Raw genomic sequence first — 22,149 nt, forward strand, 5'->3', positions numbered from 1 at the left:
TGTGACTATAATGCAAATAGGGCTCTACTGGATAAGAATACCCAGCTAGTTCAATCCTACTAGGAGAGCACCATCTCCTTCTATAAATACAAAGGTTTGAATCATTCTTCAGGTACTTTTTTACATACAATTTCATTATACATTCTCTCATAAAGTCCCTGACTTAAGCATCGGAGAGGCGACAAGAACACACATCGTTGCCTTTGTTTTAGGTATCGGAAGACTACAATTGTGCTCATTTACAATCGTCAAGCTCGGGAAATCAGTAGGTGCAGATTTTTTGTAGATTTTTTGTAGCATCAGTGACCAATCTGCTCATTTACATGGACATGAAAGGATTGTGGATGGAGGTTTCTCATTCTTAGGTACATTATAAATTGAAACTGCCCCATCCTAACCAAACATATAATTTTCAGACACTAATGATGTAACCCTAACCATAAGCAGAATCAATAAGTCTCTGACATGGAAGAATTCTACAAATGATTTAATTTATAAATACTTGAGTAATGAATAAATGAACAGTATTTGTAGATCTACCGAAACGTGTGATTGAAATTGAAGTTTGACGATTTACAACATAATTTATAAATTTTGCCAAACGGAGACCAAGAGTGAGAGGGGAAGCAACTTGGGATGCACCACCAATTACAAGAGCCATCTCTTTGTCCTTTCATGCTTGTCTTGAGGAGACCTCCCTCAAAAATTTCTTAATTTCTCGACACCAGTAAAGAAATCGTTGTTGCGTGGTGATTCATCTGCTCTTAGCTCAAATGAATACAATGATTTACATTCTAAGTTTATCATGGACTTCGCCATACTTCTATTGCAAATTGTGCCAAGTGTTACTGCTAGATACATTACACAAAAGAAAGCAGAAGGAACAAAAAATTAAAAAATAAAAATGTAAAACACATTCAAATTTTCACTAAGTTGGCAGATAATCATGCGATCATCTAATGAAAAGAGCTATGCATCAGATTCAAAATCGGGCTCGGGGGGCTTCGGCAAATTCATCAGCCGTGTAGAAGTTGATTTACGGAGCCTGTGAACTCCTCGCATAGCATTAGCTGCAAATCTTGACGCCAACATTGTTGCACCAAAGCTGGAAGAAGTACCAGGTACTGATTCAATGTCTGTACCTTCGTCTTCGAGTTCATTCCGGCGAAGTTCTGCATTTTTCCTCCGGGAATACCGGCGCCATGCAGCTTGAATAAAGCTGGCAGCCCAAGTCCTCCACTGCTGAGAGTAGAAACGAAACGTGTGCTGAACCTGGCGACTGTGAATGCGCCTAAACTGACTCGTGATGAATTTTACTTCATCAGCTATCAAAGCAAATGCCTCAACCTCCGTCAAAGCTTTTACAGTCCTGGTAGAAGGGGGTAAGTTGGAACCGGCTTTAGGATCCAGAGCCCATGTGAGGAGTTCCTCCCCACAAAAGTCACCTTCTTTAAGGAAACCACGGTTGAAAAAACCAGATCTGCCACCATCTGTTGTTACACTCTCCAGACGACCACGGATGATAAAGAGCATTTCATCAACTGGATCGCCTTCCCGAACTATATATGTACTTTCTGTGTATAGACTCGGTTTAAGCCGTTCACAAATGGCATCAAGCAATCTATCGTCCATATTTGCGAAAAGAGGAACCTGAGTTGTATATTTATTAGCCGTGTAGAATTGCAGGCAGATTATCTTTCATTTAAGATCCGTGTAGGAACATACTACTTACCCAGGTAACCCATTCAGCAATGTTCATGAGCAAAGATAGATTGCAGGAAATATAACATATTATAAAAATTGTTAAATTTTATTGTTAACAATAGAGAATCATCAAAGGGCAGATTATCTTTTACCAAGATCCTAATAGAAAGATTAAATAAACCAATGCAGCATGTATGATGGCTAGAACATTGCATGAAAGAAGCAATTTGACAAACATTTATTTTCGTGTAACTGCATACTCTTGAAATTGTTATACAGAAAAAATCAAGCTGCAACCTGATCTTGATTTCTTTGTTGGTTCAAGACAAGCATAAAGCAAATTTTGGTGATGTTAGGTTCTCTTAAAGAAAAAAAATTGCAGAACTGCAAGACGCATGTATTAACTAGTCCAGTTAACTCAATGTTATGACCATATAATTTTCAATGATAAAATCACACTTACCCTTCTGACCAAATTTAAGCAGAGATGCCGCTTAATATCTCTCCTAAGGTCTTTTGGTAGACTTTGGACCAAGCTCTCCTCATCTACTCCTCTTGTTTCTAGCCATTTGTATTGATCATAACGCCTCACTCTATCCCTCAGTTCAGGAGGGAGAACTCTATGGTGCATCCATTGCTCAGAGTCGCGTCTTTTGACCCTCATTTCCTCGAGCCGAACTGTGAGGGATTGAAGATAGGTCTGTTTCAAAAACAAGGTTCTCTAAGATATTCTCAAGATGATGACGCATGAAGAAAGATTACATATTTGGTGGGTGACCAATTTGTGGCTACTACCGCAACGTATCATTAATATTGTTTTAGAACACTTAACCAAAAAGAAAATGAAGAAGAAAAATGAAACTGGTTGATGGTGATCGAGGAGCAATGGTTAATTTTTCTAAATCCCTCTAGGACTAGTATTCTTTCATAGTAGACTCTAATTTAGTTGGTTAGGAATCACATTGAGGGGCCTTAAATTAGTATTCTATAGGTTATCAACTAGAATTAAGATTACTTATCCAAGCGGTTTAAGCATTCCCAGTTACATTATTTTGCCTAGCAATTTAAGCTTCCCCAGTCAGAATAGGTTTGAAGTCATTTTAGGGCTGAAGAGTAACAGTTCCAGCAAAAATAACAATTGAACTTCAATTTCATTACAGAAAATTTAGGTTTGCTGGGATAAAGGTTAAAGCACTGAGTCTCTAGTCTCTACTTCAATCTCCATGATTAACCTTGTTTTTCACTCTATTTGTTATCTTTGTTGTTAATCTTGTTTTGTCGTCAATTTTGATATAGTAGCAGCTAATAACCCTAATTATGAGACAATCAAGAATTTTGTTCAAGATGTCATATTCAAATTATCTAAATGTGGCACTCTTTAACAGCTCAAATTTTTAGATCAAATAGTTCGACATGGTATTATAGCACACAAAGGTCCTGTGTTCAAATCTTACCGTCACCCATTTGATGAAATGTGTACTTGTCAAACTTTCATAGGAAAAATAACTCCCCATTTACATGTGAGGGAGTATGTTGAAAAAAAAAAATTAAATAATATACACGTGGTCCTCTTTAACGGCTCAAACTTTTAGATCAAATATTCAACACCTATGCTGATACAAACTCAACATATGCAAGAGATACGAAGGAAAATAGTACAACTTATGCAAGAGACCAAAGAAACAGGAATAGATATCTCGTAGAAGCCAGAACGAATGAATTAGAAGGGAACCGTGACATGCTGAACCTTTCAGAAGGAAGCTTCGAGGAAGGTTTTGGGAGACAACTTTAAACCTTTTCATAACAGCTTGTGCAAATCCAATGTGCGGCAGATTATAATAGCAATTAGCAATAGCACATGATCTCACTCAAAGAAGGCAAACTTGAGAAGACAATTGGAATATATGATGGCTTTAATACAAATGGTTATATAGTTAGCAACTTTGCATCAACTAAACCATATAGTTGAATAGTACACCCACAACATCTCTAAATTCTCGAAAATTTTCACATACTAAAATTTAATTATTTTATATACTATATTTTAAATTTGAAAAGTTGGGGGATTAAATTGATAAATATATTAGATTCAATTTTAATTAGGTCAAATATTTAAATATTGATATAGTAATGATAAATATATCAATATTATACTCATTGGATAACTCGTAATTAATTACGTGTATTAGGCTCGAGAAAAAGTTTAATCGGATAAATAAGATCTGATATCATTGGCAGACTCACATTGGGTCCTAGTGGGTCAAGTCACCCACTAGCTTTGGGGATCCTTTTTTTTTTTTTTTTTTTTTTTTTTTGGGGGGTGGGGGTGGGGGGTTTAATAGACTCCAAAATCATGAAAAAAGAAGAGAATCTTTTTGTTGGATTTTATACGCAATATTAAAGAGATGAAAACAAAAATCAACACAAGAATTTTACGTGATTCAGCGGTGTGCTTACGTCCACGAGAGCGAAGCGGAGATTTCTTTATTCAGTTATGAAAAATAGGGTTACAACATATTATTTATACTAACTCTAGCATGGGCCCATATAAAACTTTAAGGCCCGTGCAGCCGGCATCGGCCCATTTGATCCAGGGCCTGTGTTCCACTCTATATGAGCCACATGCACAACACTTTTCATTACCAAACAACAATTGAATTGATTGTTTTCATTGGTAAATATGTTTTATTGATAGAGGGATTATTTTTCACTCGAATTGATTGTTTTAATTGGTTGTTTGTAACAGGTATAAAAAGTACTTTAAACATAAGTCTGCGTTTAAAGTATTGACAATGATATAATTATGGAACATTAGAACGCGTAGAGAACAAGTGTAATAAGATATCGAATATATTATTTTTAGTAACTTATTTATAAGTTTTATTGTGCCCCACTACCTCCAAAAATCTGCGTCCTCCACTGCCTAATATATTATAGTTTATAGAAGTGGTTATTGAATGGGATGTAAATAAATAATAAATAAATACATATATTATAACTAATTTGGGAGTATGGCCACGTGTGGTTCAAATGGGAAAAAGGTGGTTTTGACTAGTAGTTTGATTTTTTAAGAGTTGATATGATTGGTTGCCATATATTGGGTTGTTTGGGATAAAATATTATTTCTATTTGGAATAAAGATTTGTAGTACTTTTTTTTGTATTGTAAAGCACGTCACTTTGCACACTTTTAAACTTATCAAAATTTTATTGTCTCTTTCAAATTAAATACCATACAAGAGGTTTATTATTTGCACAATAGAATATAAAGATACACATACACATGGCTAATAAGTAGAAAATAGAGATTGGAACGTGAATTCAATTTTTGCCTTTCAAATTTACAGTCTGTTTGGGAGTGATTTTTTTGCCCAAAAAATTGATTTTTTTAACCGTTATTTCATTATTCCAGTCATTATATTTGACTTCTGGACCTCACTTTTCTCTTAACGGTCAAAAAATCAATTCTCAAAATCACTCATAAACAAGTTCTTAATTGGTCTAACAAGGTAGGATAACGAGGTTCTGTTGTTTTTATCCCATTTAAACTATTTATTTTTTGTTGTTGAATTATTATGCTTATGAAAGTTTAAAGATATGATATGTATGTCATGGCCATCCGGTGCCAAAAATATGATGTTTAATGAGCTCTTACTAATTTTTAAAAATATGATGACGGTATGATATTTTTGATACATATTTAAATATTTTTATTCGGGATTGCAACATGATTTTTTTCGTGTCCTACTAATTATTCCCATCTACCCACCATTTTCCCTACTCCTTACAGATTAGTACGAGTCGTTGGTTGGCAGGCAATGCGATGGAGTCATGATGCCAGAAATTACGGAATTCAAAATAATAAATCCGGAGTAACATGACTATGGACTTTTATTTTCATCGTTATTTTAGTTTTTATTTTCCATGTGAAATTTACTTTTTAGAATTTGAGACATATATCAATTAATTATGTTTCCCATAAGTTTTATTTATTTTACTGATGGAATGTTTGAATAATTTATTTAATTATGGAATAAAAGTTTTAGTAACGATTTTAAATTGCTAAAATTTGGGTCGTTACAACGTCTATAACTTATAAGTTCGACTTGCCCTCTATGAAACAAATGAAAAACTCGCTGTTCTCACAACTTGTTGGGATTGAGAATTACCCTACGTGATGAAATGAGTATTACTTGAGCGAGTTAAAGGAAGTGATGTAAAGGAAACCTCGGGTAGTTCATGAGATAAAAAAAAAAATCCAATCACCTTTCTAAGCTTGAGAAATGCATATCATTATACTTTAAAAGCAGAAGAAAAGGGGGTCAATGCGAAGCTAGGCACCTTATTGTAACCTATGGGGTTATCTCTTAACTAGTAGAATGGATGAGTCTTATCAAAGTCCATGAATGATAAATCATGGACTGAATTGCCAATTAAGAAAAATTGGATGCTATCATATAGCTTTGTATCGGCTAAGTTCATGAGTTGAAGATATGAAAACTCAAACCCCTGACATCTGACACGGAGTACACCATTGTTTGTGCACAAAAACCTACTCTAACCACATCTACAAGGAACATGCCAAATTGGAGGATCAAATAAGCGTGAAAATGTAAAGGAATTTATATTATGGACCCATGAAAATGTCTAGAAGTAGCTCTTACAATCTTTCTGAGATGGGTTACAATTCTTACACGTCCTCGCCATCAAATAACTCAAAAGAGGTTGAAATTATGTATTCAAAATGTGTAGAACCTATTTATGATAAATATGTTGATGAAGAAGATGAAATAAGTTGACTAAATAGATAAGGTGAGACTTTACCTATCAAAAGAAAGTTGGACCAAAAGGAAGAGGATGAAATTAATATGTTTTCTTTGCAAAGGAGAAAGCTTGGTGATTTGGTGAACATTGACGTTTTCTAAAGTAGAGGTATAGGAAGATTGGAGGTGGCCTGTGTGGTTTAATCATTAAAAATGGAAGTATGGAAAATAACATAGAATTTTTCAAGTTTCCCATAAAAAAGCATCCTCATCCTTGCAGGATTCTTGAATTGATGTTCTCGTTATTAAAAGGTGTTTTGTTCAAATTGATGTGGTGATGCTTACAAAGATGAAGTTTGGTACAATATCCAACACATGGACGCTTATTGCACCTTCTGAGGTGTGAATCCCTTAAATTAAAGAAGTGGTATTTGGGATTTCCTTGTTTCAACTTAAGGATTAAGTCAAATCCTAAAAATATCAAAGCAATCGCTAAAATGGCTACACCAAAGTATTTTAGAGAAGTTAATAGCTTCCACAGATTAGCTTCATTCTATGGAGTTGTATCCAGAATTTTAGTGCAATAAGAGTCCCATCGCTGAGTACTTGAAAGGAGAGACCTTTATTGGACGAAAGAAGCAGAAAGACCCTCTAAATAAATCACGACAGCCATGAAACAAGTGCCAATTCTAGTTTGGCCCCATTTATATAACTCTTTATTGTAGTGTATGACACATCACATGGGAGGATAGGAGTTGTTTAAGTTAGGAAGGAAGACCTGCATCTTTCTGGAGTGAAAAATTTCAGACGCAAGCAATGTTGTTCAACATATGAAATTTTATTCCTTACACAGTTTGTTCTGTCTAAATTTCATTGTTTACATCGTTTATATGTCTTTCTTGCTGACTAAAATGCATGCTTAAGTGATATGATTTGAGGAGTTTATGAATCACTATCAAGAGGATCCTTATTTAAGCAAGGTAGTGAAATGGTTGCGCAAACCTTTTCCAAGAAGCAATTAGATATCTGAAGAAAAGCTTAAGCAAGTTGATCTTTGATCTATGCATGATAGATCCAAGTCTTTTCGGTGGAGTTGAGTTCTTCTCTTTAGCGCTGAGGAAATGTTGCAGGCACAAAGGTTCATTTTTTCCAAATCCGTTCTGGACTAATATTCTTATTCTTGTTAGACTTGAATTATAATTGGTTAGGGATTAGAATCTACGTGGACCCTAAGTTAATATTTCTTACAGATTTAAAACTAGAATTAGGATTATTTTCTTAGTGATTTAAGCTTTCCTAATTATAGTAGGCTTTTAGAGTTTTTCTTAGTAATTTGAGCTTCTTAGTGATAGTAGGTTTCAGACTTTTTTTCGAGTTATTTAAGCTTTCCACGTTATAATATGATTTGGAGATGTGAAGTGGTGAAGTATAAATAGGCCTGATTGTCCCAGCACATATAACAACTAAAGAATTTTATTCTTTAGTCTCAAAAATTCCTGTTGTTGAGAGTTATGTCCAAGGATCTAAATCTCTAGTGTTTACTTCGTCCTCTAATATCCCTTTATTCTTTCAATCTCTTCATTATCTTGTTGGTTAAAGCCTATTCCATTATCATATAGAAAGAAGCAGAATAGAATATTCGGGAATGTTCCCCCATGAAGATGTAGAATGTAATTAATGAAAACAAGAAGATTAACTCTTAATTATACAAGATCTCTCTATGCCCGTAGTAAATATCGGATAGACCTCAAAAGAACAAAGGCTTTGAACAACAAGAAACCATGAAAAGAATATGTTGAACCAACTGATTAAAAAGCTTAAACTGTTAGATAGGGTCACATATATATCATTTAAATAGTATCTTCAATACATCCCCTCACATGTAAAGTGGGATTTTTAATATCATTGAAGCCTACCAAATGAACAGTTCATTTAAATGGGTGATCATGAGACTTGAACTCGAGACATTTGCTTGCTTTGATACTATATTCAACCACTTGATCTAAAATCTTAAACAATTAGTTACATTCACATGTATGTCATTTAAATATTTTCTTCAACTCTATCATCCAACACTCTATCCATTGAGGGTATTATGCAAATTCTATCAACAGGGCAGTTACCATTCACTACCATTTGAGAATTTACATTGCATAATTGCCAAACTGAACCAAGCCAACTCAAAATAGAAATGCTAAATTAATTTACTTCACTACAATCAGCTGATAGTTGACAGAAAAAGTTCCGATCAGAATAAAGCAATATTAACTATGCCCCTGAAAAGATATTGTACTGACCTGCATGTTACCAATGAGAAGAGCAAAGAGGAGGAGACCAAAAATGGCAACTGCGATAGAAAACAGAACCTCTCCAGGGTAAGTACTGGTTACAAGTCCCTGACCAAGTGTACTGCAGAAAATGAAATCATAGATAAGTGCTTGCAAACCCATTGCCAGTATTGACTCGCAGAACCATGCTTGTCTATAGCCACCGAATAACTCTATTTTGAACAGGTGTGATTTTTCAATCCATCATTCTTGCATTTGTTCACTACTTTATTTTGAATTTGAGACATCAACATACAAGCATGCCAACAAATGTCTTTCAGACATAAATACTAAGATGATAATCAGCATATCTGTGCGGTATCCATTGGAGATGAAGGATATAAGTGCTCAACAACTCGTCCAGGAAATTCAGTAATTGTAAGAAATGTACTCGGATGCTCTTCTAACATGTACTTCTGTTTATTAGGCTTACTATTGAGATATAACCATAGTGGACCCAAAGCTGTCTCCCAATCCAATGGATGTATAAACCATAATACTTCCAGTTTGTTACACAGTGCAAGGGGACAATTATTACAAAAACAGTTGCAAATGCTTACCAAAGAATTTTGACTACACTGCGTACAAGTCAAAGTCACTTAGAATTTTATAATAACCAGTTCCAAGGTGGTTACCCTATCTATTCAGCAACAAGTTGACAGAAAACTATAGAAAAGGAATCCATTGCGCCATAACAGTAAAATGACATTAAAGAAACTAGACTTAAAGAATAAAAAATGATACCTCAAATTCTGTAGGCCCCACCACAAACAATAGAAGTATTTTGAGACAAAGTTCTGAGATTCAAGAATACCAGATGATAGAGCTTGTGCATATATGCCATACTTAAATGATGGGGTACCATCATCATTAACAGCACACTTTGGGTCAAGAACAGTCCGACTGATGTTTCTCCATTCTGCCATACTTGAAAATCCCTCTCGAGCACAATACAAAAAGTTTATATTACACTTTTCACTTTCTACACAAGCTTTCTCCCAGCATGCATCTTTTCGTTCCACAGCTAATAGATACCAGAAGGCCCCACATATCTGTTATGTCATCGGCACCATGTGAGCTTTATAAATGCATAAATTATTATGGTAGATAGGTCTTCAAGTTTGTTATGCTCAACCACTTGTTACAGGAGGAATATCAAGCAACTTTAATCAGGAGAAAAAATTAAAAAGCTGCACAGATGCTTGTTGGTCTGCCTCAAATTAATCTTGTTTTTGGGTGGAAAATTACAGTTAATTAATTTGAAGTGAGAGAAAGAGAGGTACATTTTACTCTAATATCCTCAATCAGAAAAAGCAATGCAATCTCAGAAAGTTCTGATCATTCCAACCTAAAATATCCAGCATAAATGTATGTGACAAGCAGTACTGGTCATTTTGTGATTAACATTTTCAATCTGAAAGCCAATTGCAGTTTACTTCTAAAAAAGTTTTTCTGTCAGATTGAGAATTGCAACTCCTCCAAGAGTAATATAATGCTGGAAATATTTACTTCTTAAAGAGGTTTTCTGTCAGATTGAGAATTGCATCTCCTCCAACAGTAATATAATGCTGGCAATATTTAAAAATAATAATAATAATGCTGAGATATATGACACCAAAATAGATGTACAATACTTACTCCACCAGCATGTACATGCAACAAGTGTTGATCATTCTGTAATTAGCATTTTCAGTTTTCAAAGGCATCGCAGTTTATTCATCACGAGTTTTTGCCATTTTAAAAATAATAACTCCTTGGGTAATCACAAAATTGTGACAAAAAACTAATACAAATCTTTAATACAGTTCAAGGTTAAGTGTAAATCAGTACAGAATAATTGTATTATATCAGCAAAGACAACATGTTAATCATGTAACAAGCAGTTTAATCTGGATAAACTGATGGAGGATTTCTGCAAAATAATGCCAAAAGGGTCACTGCTATACCAAGATAAAACAATTTATTTATTTTTAATTTTAATGTGGTCAAATATTACCATATAAAGAATTTGCCTTGGACACTGATAATATTCTATACTTGATGATATCCAGTTAATGCCTACTATATGTCCCATGATATCTGCCAGAGTTCGCCCTTATGGTCAATTCAGCTTCTATCTCGGCAACATTTTGTGTTTCGGCTAGTAACATATATCTTTTAGTTCACTAGCTTTCAAATTTCATTTCCCGAGAGTAAGTAAATAAATAGAAGTACTTTCAGTATAGTCAAATTGATCTAAAAGACAAGTTCAAGGGGAGTAATTTAAACTAGAACAGAAGAAACATTGAAGAGATTCGAGCAGAGAATGATAAGTCTCCTCAAAAAACAGCTTTGACACGAATAATCCAGCCAAGTAACTAAACTGTGTTATAAATAATGAACATCCTGACAGACTCTCTAAAATACTTACATGACTCGCAAGTAGAAACCACAATAAATAGTATGCGGCACCAGCCCATGCAGTTTCTGCAAAGACTCCTGCAGTCTTCTTCAACTCCGAAGTTAGAGGTATAAATCGCACGAACCTGGGAATATATTGGATGAATACAATGATCACTAATGCTTGTTTTGTTCCCAATACATCTGAGCCTTTTGCTCTGTGAAGAAATCTCCATACCACGATCTGCAAATGATAAGAAATTGGAAACTTGTCACAAAAAACACAATTCGTACTTCTACATTGAGTGAGGAAATAAAGCAGTGGAAAGATTTCTATTATCGGCATAAATTGCTTCCAAGTGCACAGTTATGTTATTTCCTTTGTCTTCTATAATTGAAATATGGAATAGACCTTTTAAGCTATCCTCTCAATTCATAGTTTCACTATGTTTTTGACTGGAATAAATGTCTACCTGATCATGGACATCTAATTACCATGTCAGCTAAAAATTCTGAATGTAGATAAACCTACAACAGCATCACTAACACAGCACAGAAGTAATAAGTGCATCTACTTTACACTGTTAATTTTTATGATTTCTCAGCACACTTCATACCTGAGGTAGAGGTAGCACTGAGAGAAAATCCACAATAAAATAACGATGGAGATATCTGCTTGCAATTTGTGTGGGATCTATTACAAGTTCACCTCGCCCAAACACTCGAGATGACGGGGCGATATAAGCTGTTCGGAATTGGAGAACCATACGAATGAGGTAAAAGGCATCAATTATTGTCCTCAGAGTTGTGGTAGTGTATGCCAAACTTTCATCTATATGAAGGCACATTTCATCACTCCTGAAAATAGGAAGATAAAGAAATAATGGATCTACAGATACCGCAATAATACAGGATATGACCAAAAGCCTATTCCAAAACAGGAGGGACTTGTCTTGAGGATCAAATATCTTCTTCTCGGAAACTTTGAGATCCTCAGGGAATACTGCCCTTGTGACTCCAGATCTTAGTGATCGGCCAAAGGTTAGGAGTCCTTCAGATCCTCTTTGGATTCCTACTTTAAATGACTTCGATGCACTGTTATTATTAGAACGGCCAGGAGCTGTCAGTCCCTCTAAACTAAATCCACATCTGTTCTTTGCAGCCATATCAGATTGAAATGAGTACCTTGAGTCCAAATCTTCCAACCTATAATACAAACGAGGGCCAGGATACAACTAGACATCAACTTACAAAAACTTGATGTCATGAAAAGAATGTACAATAAGTTGAAAAGAGCTCATACTTTCATAATTTATCAATCAATAGATTGAGACCAAATTAGAAGGATAGCAATCAAAGTGGCAAGCATATCCATTATATGTCAATATTAATGGAATAAAGTAAGCTGAATGCTGCAATTTGTTGGCATAAATTACGCCAACACTTAAACGTCTTTGTGCGTATAATTTTATCAGATGAATGCTCGAGGAGATTGAAGTCAATATGGAAATTTCCAAAAATACAGTTACACACATTTCAACCTTAAAATTATGGTAAAACTGAAATTTGGCATTTGTCATAATACCATAAATGCCAGCACAACTCCAACCTCATATTATTGCAGCCGTAAATCTGAAGAAAAAAACTCGCCCAAGCAAAAGCTGATGGCTGGCGAGAGTATCATTTGAAATTCTCCCAATGAACATCATTTTTCATTGGAATGCATGGGTAATTAATCCCTAACTAGAAGTCAATAATGTAGCTAGAGGGAATTATCTAAGAGTTGAACTGGTAAACGAAAAGTTAAGCAGAAATTTGTCTAATAGACTGAATCAGAATGGGGACGCATCCATTTATGAACTTCGCATATCCCAATACACAAGGTTTAACTCTTCCTTTCTTAGTGGACAGGAAAAAAAAATGTGTACAGGTTTCTATGACCACATAATTCATAGTGTTTGCATTAAACAAATTACATTTTTCAAAAGATAGAAATCCCAAGTGAAAATGTCAAAGTTTACTTGTTAGAGCCACTAGTTTCTCATTGTATCAGATCAATGATAGTTCCATAGCCAGACTCAATTTCAGTTTTACAGCTTGCTTACTAAACTCAGATTATTTAAGTAAGATATAATGAACACAAAAGAACTTCCAACAATAAACACAGTCAGAATGGTGACAAAACAAATTATATAAAACGAGAAAAATAGGAGTTCGTATAAACAAGGTGACTCTACATACCTTACAAATTTCTCTTTCTGACCGCCTATAAATTGTGTCTTGAAACCAGAACTGAACATTTTGTAAGATCAGTGGCATAGAACATTAAGGTAGAAAATCTCACACTATCTTCAACTGGCACCCAAAAGCATGAAACGGCATATATGAAACCTGTAATACAAGTTGAGAAAAAGTATATCAGATTAATAAAAATCCATAAATTGTGATTAAATGCAAACAATTTGCGCAATGTGCGATATAAAGCTGCAAGTTCTCCAATTAGCCATCCGGCTAAAACCGGGAAAGAAAATCAAGTAGTACATATTTTCATTAGAACTGGGAATTGATTGGTCTTGTCTATCACAATATCAAAAAGACATATTCTTCTCCCTTTCTGTACGTGTTTTCGCCTCCCAAAATATATGTATACGAAGAGAACTCGCAACTTTCTTAACAAACAATAGTATTGAACCCAAAGAGGAAAAAATAAAATAAAATAAAATAAAAATAAAAAAATTGAAGAAGAGAAAAAGAAAAAATCGTCCAAAGTGTTGCATATGCAGAAAAACAAATAGCTTCATACCGAAATTGTACACTAATTCAGATTGTATAAATAATGTATTTTAGCAATTAGCAAGATATCCTTCGTGTTATGCATGTGAGCTTGATGAAATAAGTTTAATCACCCAAAGCCTCTACACTATGAAATTGAGAATTTCAATGCTATCTTGCGTTTAATAAATGCATATCTATCTCAAAAAAATAAAAATCAATAAGTACCATATAGATTATTACATTGAATTAAATTGGAGGATAGAAGACGGAGAACAAAATTTGCGATGAATCAAATCAATTTGAATTTTGATTGCATGTCGTGGAATTAGAATGAAAATGATAATTATGATATACGTACAATGATTATAAAATTCATCAATTCTGGTTCCGCTTTACACTCATTTGAATAATCAAGATTTCTTGAATCTTTCTTTTTTTTCTTTTTGTCTTTTTTGGGATGAGAGCGCGTTTCTGTGTGAGAAAGAGAAGGGGGGCTGGTTTGGCGTGGGAGATTTTCGCGCCAGTAGACAGAAGCAACTCCGGGGATTGAAACGCATTTTAAGGGATAGTTACATTTAAAGAAAATAAAGCCGCGGAATGAAGCGAAAGACATCAGCGTCTAAAAATTATTGAATATTTTTGTTTTAATTTTTGAAACTGTTCAATTATACGTTAACGTGTATTCCACTTAAATTTGAGCTTGGAGTGTAAAATGATTGTTATAAGGATGGCAAAATATCCTATTAGTTTCTATCACGTCCTACATCAAACCTAGTGGAATTTATCAACTAATAAGAAAATAAGAGCAAAAATAGTTGCCCCAGTCCACTGTCATCCTAAGTTTCTATTTAGAATAAGGATAGTTGTGCAACATAATTGAATAGTAGGAATAGCAAAATGTATCTTCTCACATTGAATTGGAAGGAAATTTTCTAGTTCGTCAAGAAATCAAAAAATAGGGTGGACAGGGCGTTGGCCGTAGGCCATGGAGACCTCCAAGTTTTCCTACAACTTAATCCCTTCTTATCTTAAAAGAGAAAATGTGAGGTTTACTGTTCATTTTTTTCACATAGATTTTCACACGAGACTGGTTTGAAATAGGTTTGGTAACAATAAATTATTCTATTAAATGACGCTGTAGCATTATTTTCACACGCTATTTTACCATTTTCACACGTCGTTTCACTGTGATGTCACCTCCACTACAATATTTCTCCATTTTCACACATTACTTCACTTGATTAAAAGCAATACCATATATTATATAATAATGAAATGAAATTAAATATAAAGATATTTTAAAAAAATTGTAGATAAAAAAATTTATTATAAAGTTTCTAAATAAAATTAAAATTATTTAAAGAAAAAATAAATATTATTTAATTCAAATTTAACGAATGTCTTTATATCATAAGGAATGTATAAAGATTATTTTATGAAACCAAATTAAACAAATAAAATTAAATAAAGTTACAAAAATTAAATAAATAATACATAAATATTATTTAGTTAATTAAAATTGAAAAAATTAAATTTAAAAAAAAACAAAAATCTCTCCGTTGACGAAGAGAATCTCTACTTTCAAAAGGAAAGAACTTTCCTTTTGCACAGAGTCATAACACTCCGTGCATGGAGTGATTACACTCCGTGCACAGAGTGGTGATAATTTTTTTAAAAAAATTTATTTATAGTAATTTTTTATTAATAAATATTTAATTTTAAAAAAATCCCTCCATATCCTAAAAGAAAGAATGTGAAATTTACTGTTCATTTTATTAATGATAATATATTTTTACATAAAAGTTATTTCTTTATTTCTAAAATGTAAAAAGTTACTTATAATTAAAAAGATCACTTCAAGTTATTTAAAAGTAAAATAAACTTATAATTTCAAAAGTTACTTATAAGTAAAAAAATATTAACTTCAAATTTTTTAAATATAAATATTTAGATATATTTAGTTTTTAAATAAAATATTAATAAAAAGATTGCACTATCTAGAATGTAAAATGTTTCTTATAAGTTAAAAAAAAAAAAACACTTCAAGTTATTTAAATGTAATAACAAAAACTTATAATTGTAAAAGCTAATTATAGATATAAAAAAAATGTTAAATTTTACATTTTTAAGTAAATATTTAGATATATTTAATTTTTTAAATTAAATATTAATAAAAATTATTATAATTTAAAAAAAATAAAAATAAAAAGCCAGCTAACTCCATGCATGGAGTGGTCATCACTTCATGCATTTGCTTGGAGACATTTAAGCAAATGCATGGAGTGAAATACATATGTTTTTTTTTTTAAATTATAGTAATTTTTTATTAATATTTAATTTTAAAAATGTAAATATATCTAAATATTTACTTAAAAATGTTGAAGTTAATATTTTTTTTTTATCAATAAGTAGCTTTTACAATTATAAGTTTTTGTATTACTTTTAAATAACTTGAAGTGATTTTTTTATTTATAAGTAAAGTTATAAATTCTAGATAGTGTAATCTTTTTATTTACATTTAATTTAAAAAATTAAATACATCCAAATATTTATATTCAAAAAATTTTAAGTTAATATTTTTTTACCTATAAGAAGCTTTTGCAATTATAAGAGAATGAGGGATTAATATTTTTTTACCTATAATTAGCATTTACTATTATAAGTTTTTTATTACTTTTAAATAGCTTGAAGTGTTTTTTTTTTACTTAGAAGTATCATTTACATTCTAGATAGTGTAATATTTTTATTAATATTTAATTTAAAAAACTAAATAAATCTAAATATTTATACTTAAAAAAATTAATTTAATATTTTTTCACTTATAAGTAGATTTTACAATTTTAAGTTTGTTTTACTTTTAAATAACTTGAAGTGATCTTTTTAGATATAAGTAATTTTTTACATTTTAGAAATAAAAAATAACTTTTATGTAAAAATTTATTTAAAAAAATGTTATTACTAATAAAATTATAAGATGTGGTCGATAGTTGATGGCGTGAGAAAATGGAGAAAGAGTGTTGTGTGTCAGATTCAAAGCATGTAAGCTGCAGGTAAAATAGAAAATGACGTCGTTTCTGCTCCACCAATTAAAAAAAAAAGCTACAGTGTGACAAAATATTATTTAAAAAAATATTTCTTCTAATAAAATTATAGGATATGGTTGATAGTTGATAGCGTGAGAAAATGGAGAAACAGTATTGTGTGTCAAATTCAAAGCTGAACGGTTCATTTTTGTCACATTGGTTTTTACATTGAACAGGTTTAAAACTGGTTTGGTCCTTTAAATCTAACACACAATTCATTTTCTCAATTTTCTCACGTTATCAACTATCAAACATATTCTATAATTTTATTAGTAATAATATTTTTTTTTAATAATATTTTGTCATATTGTAGCTTTTTTTTTAATTGGTGGAACAAAAATAACGTTGTTTTATATTTTACCTGCAACTTACATGATTTGAATCTGGCACACAGTACTCTTTCTTCTTTTTATCACGCTATCAACTATCGATCATATCCTATAATTTTATTAGTAATAATATTTTTTAAGTAATTTTTTACATAATAGTTATTCTTTATTTCTAAAATGTAAAAAGTTATTTATAACTAAACAATTCACTTCAAGTTATTTAAAAGTAAAACAAACTTATTATTGTAAAAACTACTTATAAGTAAAAAATATTAACTTAAATTTTTTTAAGTATAAATATTTATATATATATTTAGTTTTTTAAGTATAAATATTTACATATATTTAGTTTTTTAAATTTTAAATATTAATAAAAAGAATATATCATCTAGAATGTAAAAAGTTACTTATAAGTAAAAGAATAACTTCAAATTATTTAAAAGTAATAAATAATTGTAAAAGGTACTTATAGATAAAAAAAAATATTAACCTCAACATTTTTAAGTAAATATTTAGATATATTTAATATTTTTAAAATTAAATATTAATAAAAAATTACATTAAATAATTTTTTATTTTTTTAACTCCGTGCACGGAGTGATTATTACTCCGTGCATGAAGAAGATTCTTTTTTTTTTATAATAATTTTTTAGTAATATTTAATATTAAATATATCTAAATTTACTTAAAAATGTTGAAATTAATATTTTTTTTATCTATAAGCAGCTTTTAAAATTATAGATTTTTTTATTAATTTTAAATAATTTAAAGTGATTTTTTTACTTATAAGTAACTTTTTACATTTTAGATAGCGTAATCTTTTTATTAATATTTAATCTAAAAAACTAAATACATCTAAATATTTATATTTAAAAAATTTGAAGTTCATATTTTTTTTACTTATAAGTAGCTTTTGTAATTATAAGAGAATGAATAATTAATATTTTTTTTACCTATAAGTAACTTTTATAATTATAAGTTTTTATTACTTTTAAATAACTCAAAGTGCTTTTTTTACTTATAAGTAACTTTTTACATTCTAGATAGAATAATTTTTTTTGTAATTATTTATTAATAAAAAAATTACTACAAATAAGAGGAAAAAAATTCACCACTCCGCACACGGAGTGGTTTCATTCAATGCACGAAGTGTTATTGCTTCGTGCAAAAGGAGAGTTCTCTTGTTTTGATGAAAAGTCAATTCCTTTTAATCTCCTTTTGAAAGGAGAGATTCTCTCCGTCCACGGAGAGTTTTTTTATTTTATTTTTATTTTTTATGGAGGGATAATTTTGTTGGTATATGTTTCAATATAAAATTCTTTTTAATTCTTTTATCGTAAAAATTTTAATTTTTTAAATTTTAATCAAGAAAAATAATATATTTAATTTTTGTTACTTTCCTTTATTTTATTTGTTAAGAAAATAATATTTATATATTATTTATTTTATTTTTGTAACTTTCCTTTATTTTATTTGTTTCATTTAGTTTAATAAAATAATCGTTATACATTCTTTATGATAGAACGACATTCATTAAATTTGAATTAAATATATTTTTAAATCATTTTCATTTATAATTTAATAACTTTATAATAAATTATTTCTATTTTTGTCTGTAATTTCTTTTATTATATAATATAGTACTGCCTTTAATCAAGTAAAAGTGCAGAAGTGTGTGAAAATGAAAAATTCAGTGATCGTGGTTTGATATTTATACATATGATTTCTAAATAGCTAGACAATTATATACTATCAATTCTAATATAATGCAATCTATTTATGTTAATAGAGTATGATAAATGATTATTTTATTATCTACCAATGCAAATGATGAAGGCGACACACTATAACTCAACATATTTAACATACTAGCATTACGTTTAAAATAATCCAATCAGTACATTGCACGGACAAAGGCTAGTCTTTATGAAAACAAAAATAAAGGTTAAAAACAACGTAGAATGTCCCCCCTCCCCTCCCCTCCCCTCCCTCCATTTCTGTTTGAGAAGCATATTTTAGTAATTTTTACTATGCAAACAAATTTTATATTTATATTACTATTCATTATTATCCATACATTTTGCAATCGTCGCCACTATTTATTCTAAAAAGTTATTGGAAAGTTAATAAAAATGTCCCCTAAATTTTAGACCACAACTCCTTTTTACCCAACTCCAAAACATATTTTTGTCATAGTCAATTTCGAGAATGATGAATCGATCAATTGATTATTCAAAAAGTCGAGGGAAGTAACGGGAGATATTGACTACCTTACTTTTGTTTTTAATCGAGAAACTGTATAAGAAATGGTATTATTGATATTTATCTCAATACAGGTTACTGCATATACCATTACATAGAAACTTGAAGATTAGGTACCAGTTCCCTGGATCTTTTAATTGTTAAAGAAAGTGGCAGAGCCATACAATTTTGAAAAGTTTAATAAGTTAATGGGCCAGATACAATGTAAATCACAGGCAACGTGAGAATATTTATTTAAGATATGGTTGTGCATTGGGCATGACCACATTTTATAGGAATTCAATATAATATGATGATATCAAACAATGAACAGTCTCCAAATTCACTATTTAAGAAAGTTCGAGTGTTTAGATAAGTTATAAATCATTTATAAGCATATGTTTGACCCTCCATTTTTTTCCAAAAATCATTTTTGAAGACTCATTTTCAACACATATTCTATAAAATTATGTGGAAATTGGGTCAAATAACCTATCTCATGATATAATTTGCAAATATAGCCTTTGACTAGAATAAAAGTTTTAAAATAAATATTTTAAATTAATATTAACAAACTACCTGAATTACCCTCATTCATTCAACAAAGAAAATTTCCGCTTCCCTTTCCCAAATCCATCTCTTTTCTCTAGAACGTAGAAACATTTCTAACAAACCATTGTTTCTTCTTTATTTCCATTTTAACAGCTTTACTTTTGTATCTTCTTCATCTAAATGAGATGAAATTTGTATGTAATTATTCTTCCATTTCAAACGCTACCATCATCTTGAGCAACTTCATCGCGAACGACCTATTCAAGCAAACAATTTTCCAATCACATTTGTCACTTGCATCGACGAACAAGTAATTTTCCTTGCACCTTGTTGTTCATTCTTCTGATCACAATATAATGTTCTGAGAAATTCATTGCATTTTGAGTTAGTATGTTGTGATTCAGAGAAATTATATTGAAGGGAGCTATGACCCGTTTGTTGAAATTTCCAAGTGATTGGTGGAACTTTGTTACTCTTTTTTCTTTGTAATCTTTTCCATTGGGCTACTAGAATTGATAATAAATGGGTTGTTGTGACTCAGAATCAATAAAGAAGAGTAGTGGTGAGATATCTTTGAAGGAAATACACAGATTATTTGCACACAAAGTAGGAAAAAACGATTCTTTAGGACATGACTTAGCCATGCAAACGACCAAAATCATTCATCCCTCTTGTCACTATTTATGTAATTATCTTTTACTCTGGAGTCGTTGGCGTTGCTATTACTAAGCAACTCTATAAGTTATGTTTCACTGCTTGTTGACTTGGCTCTATGGAATTAAATTTTAATTAGTTGTTTAATTTTATTGTAATAAAACAAAAGCATTTTGAAAATTTGATTCGTTCATTCACTAAGCCCTTTTAAGGTGGTTCATATTTGATGTTGCAAGCTTTGGCTTAATTTCCTAAACATAATGTCCATGTTGATTTTGGCATAATGTCCATGTTGATTTTGGCTTTTGATTTGAGGGCCTATACACAAACTTCTTTCTCTCTCGTGTTCTCTTATTTGAAAATTTACTTCTACAGGAGTATGCATTTAGTCAGTAAGTAGTTGGCAGTTATCTATTGCACTTAATAGTTGGTACCGACGGATCTACTTCCATTATTATCAAGTGGGAGCTTCTTTTTTCTTTTCCTTCAACAACACAGTGTAACATTTAGCGATTTTTTTTTATTTTATCACCTGAAAGCCACGTCTTACAATATCAAATGGCTTACGTGCTTTGGTATATTCTAATGACAATAATCATGTTTAATTACAAAATAAAGCAATTTTTGACTAGATGTATTCAAAGCCCATGAAAGGAATGCTAAAGATACCCTGTCGTTTTTATTGATTCTACAAATTAGAGGTGTTAATAATCCATATGCTAAATTAAAGACATAAGGAAATTCTCTGTCTTGCCTATGACTCATGTCTGATCAACGATGTACTAGTAAACGACTTGAATGATAGTTTTCATTTCACGCAAATTTCATTGGTCAACTAGTTCACTGGTTTGTAGATTTGTAGTTAGGCGTTTTCTATATTTTTGAAATTTGGTAATTTTCTATTAAACCTCGTAATATACCTGTTGCTAAATCATTCTTTCTTGCTTTGACATTTATTTTTGGTTAAATTCTATGCTAGGTGCTTCAGTAGTAGCTTATTCAAAATTTAAACATGAATATTTTGTAAGTGTTACTTTAGAACTATTTTACTTCATCTTATCTTATCTATGTTGGTGTTGCTATTCTTTAAAGCATTCTGTTACCTAAAATTTTAGTCCGGTGATGTAGAAGTTGATTGAAACATTAAGCACATCGGTGAGAATTTTCATTTGTGTCATATCTATGACAATATTATCTAGTAGTATTTAATCCTTTTTTACAGAACACACACTTAAGTCTCCAAATTATTATCTGATGTTAATGATATTGTAAAACTTACACAGGCAAAGACATCAAGAAACTGAAGCTCAAGTTTTTAAGGAAACATATCAGATTGGTACAAC

The 22,149-nt window shown here is 31.1% G+C and overlaps 1 protein-coding gene across 1 annotated transcript; it reads right to left on the bottom strand.

Moving 5' to 3' along the window:
- Nucleotides 1-523: 523 nt before the first annotated feature.
- Nucleotides 524-14,417, bottom strand: LOC111401910 (putative cyclic nucleotide-gated ion channel 8). The gene is made up of 8 exons (XM_023029886.1): nucleotides 14,306-14,417; nucleotides 13,414-13,563; nucleotides 11,790-12,378; nucleotides 11,204-11,416; nucleotides 9,538-9,845; nucleotides 8,764-8,875; nucleotides 2,168-2,404; nucleotides 524-1,650 (listed from the first exon to the last, which is right to left on the bottom strand). Exons 2-8 carry the CDS (start codon nucleotides 13,470-13,472, stop codon nucleotides 970-972), a joined length of 2,199 nt encoding a protein of 732 aa, XP_022885654.1. The 5' UTR covers nucleotides 13,473-13,563; nucleotides 14,306-14,417; the 3' UTR covers nucleotides 524-969.
- Between the last annotated feature and the right edge of the window lie 7,732 nt (nucleotides 14,418-22,149).

This window comes from Olea europaea, chromosome 10, assembly GCF_002742605.1.
Source record: "Olea europaea var. sylvestris chromosome 10, O_europaea_v1, whole genome shotgun sequence".
In the NCBI taxonomy this organism is placed as follows: domain Eukaryota; kingdom Viridiplantae; phylum Streptophyta; class Magnoliopsida; order Lamiales; family Oleaceae; genus Olea; species Olea europaea.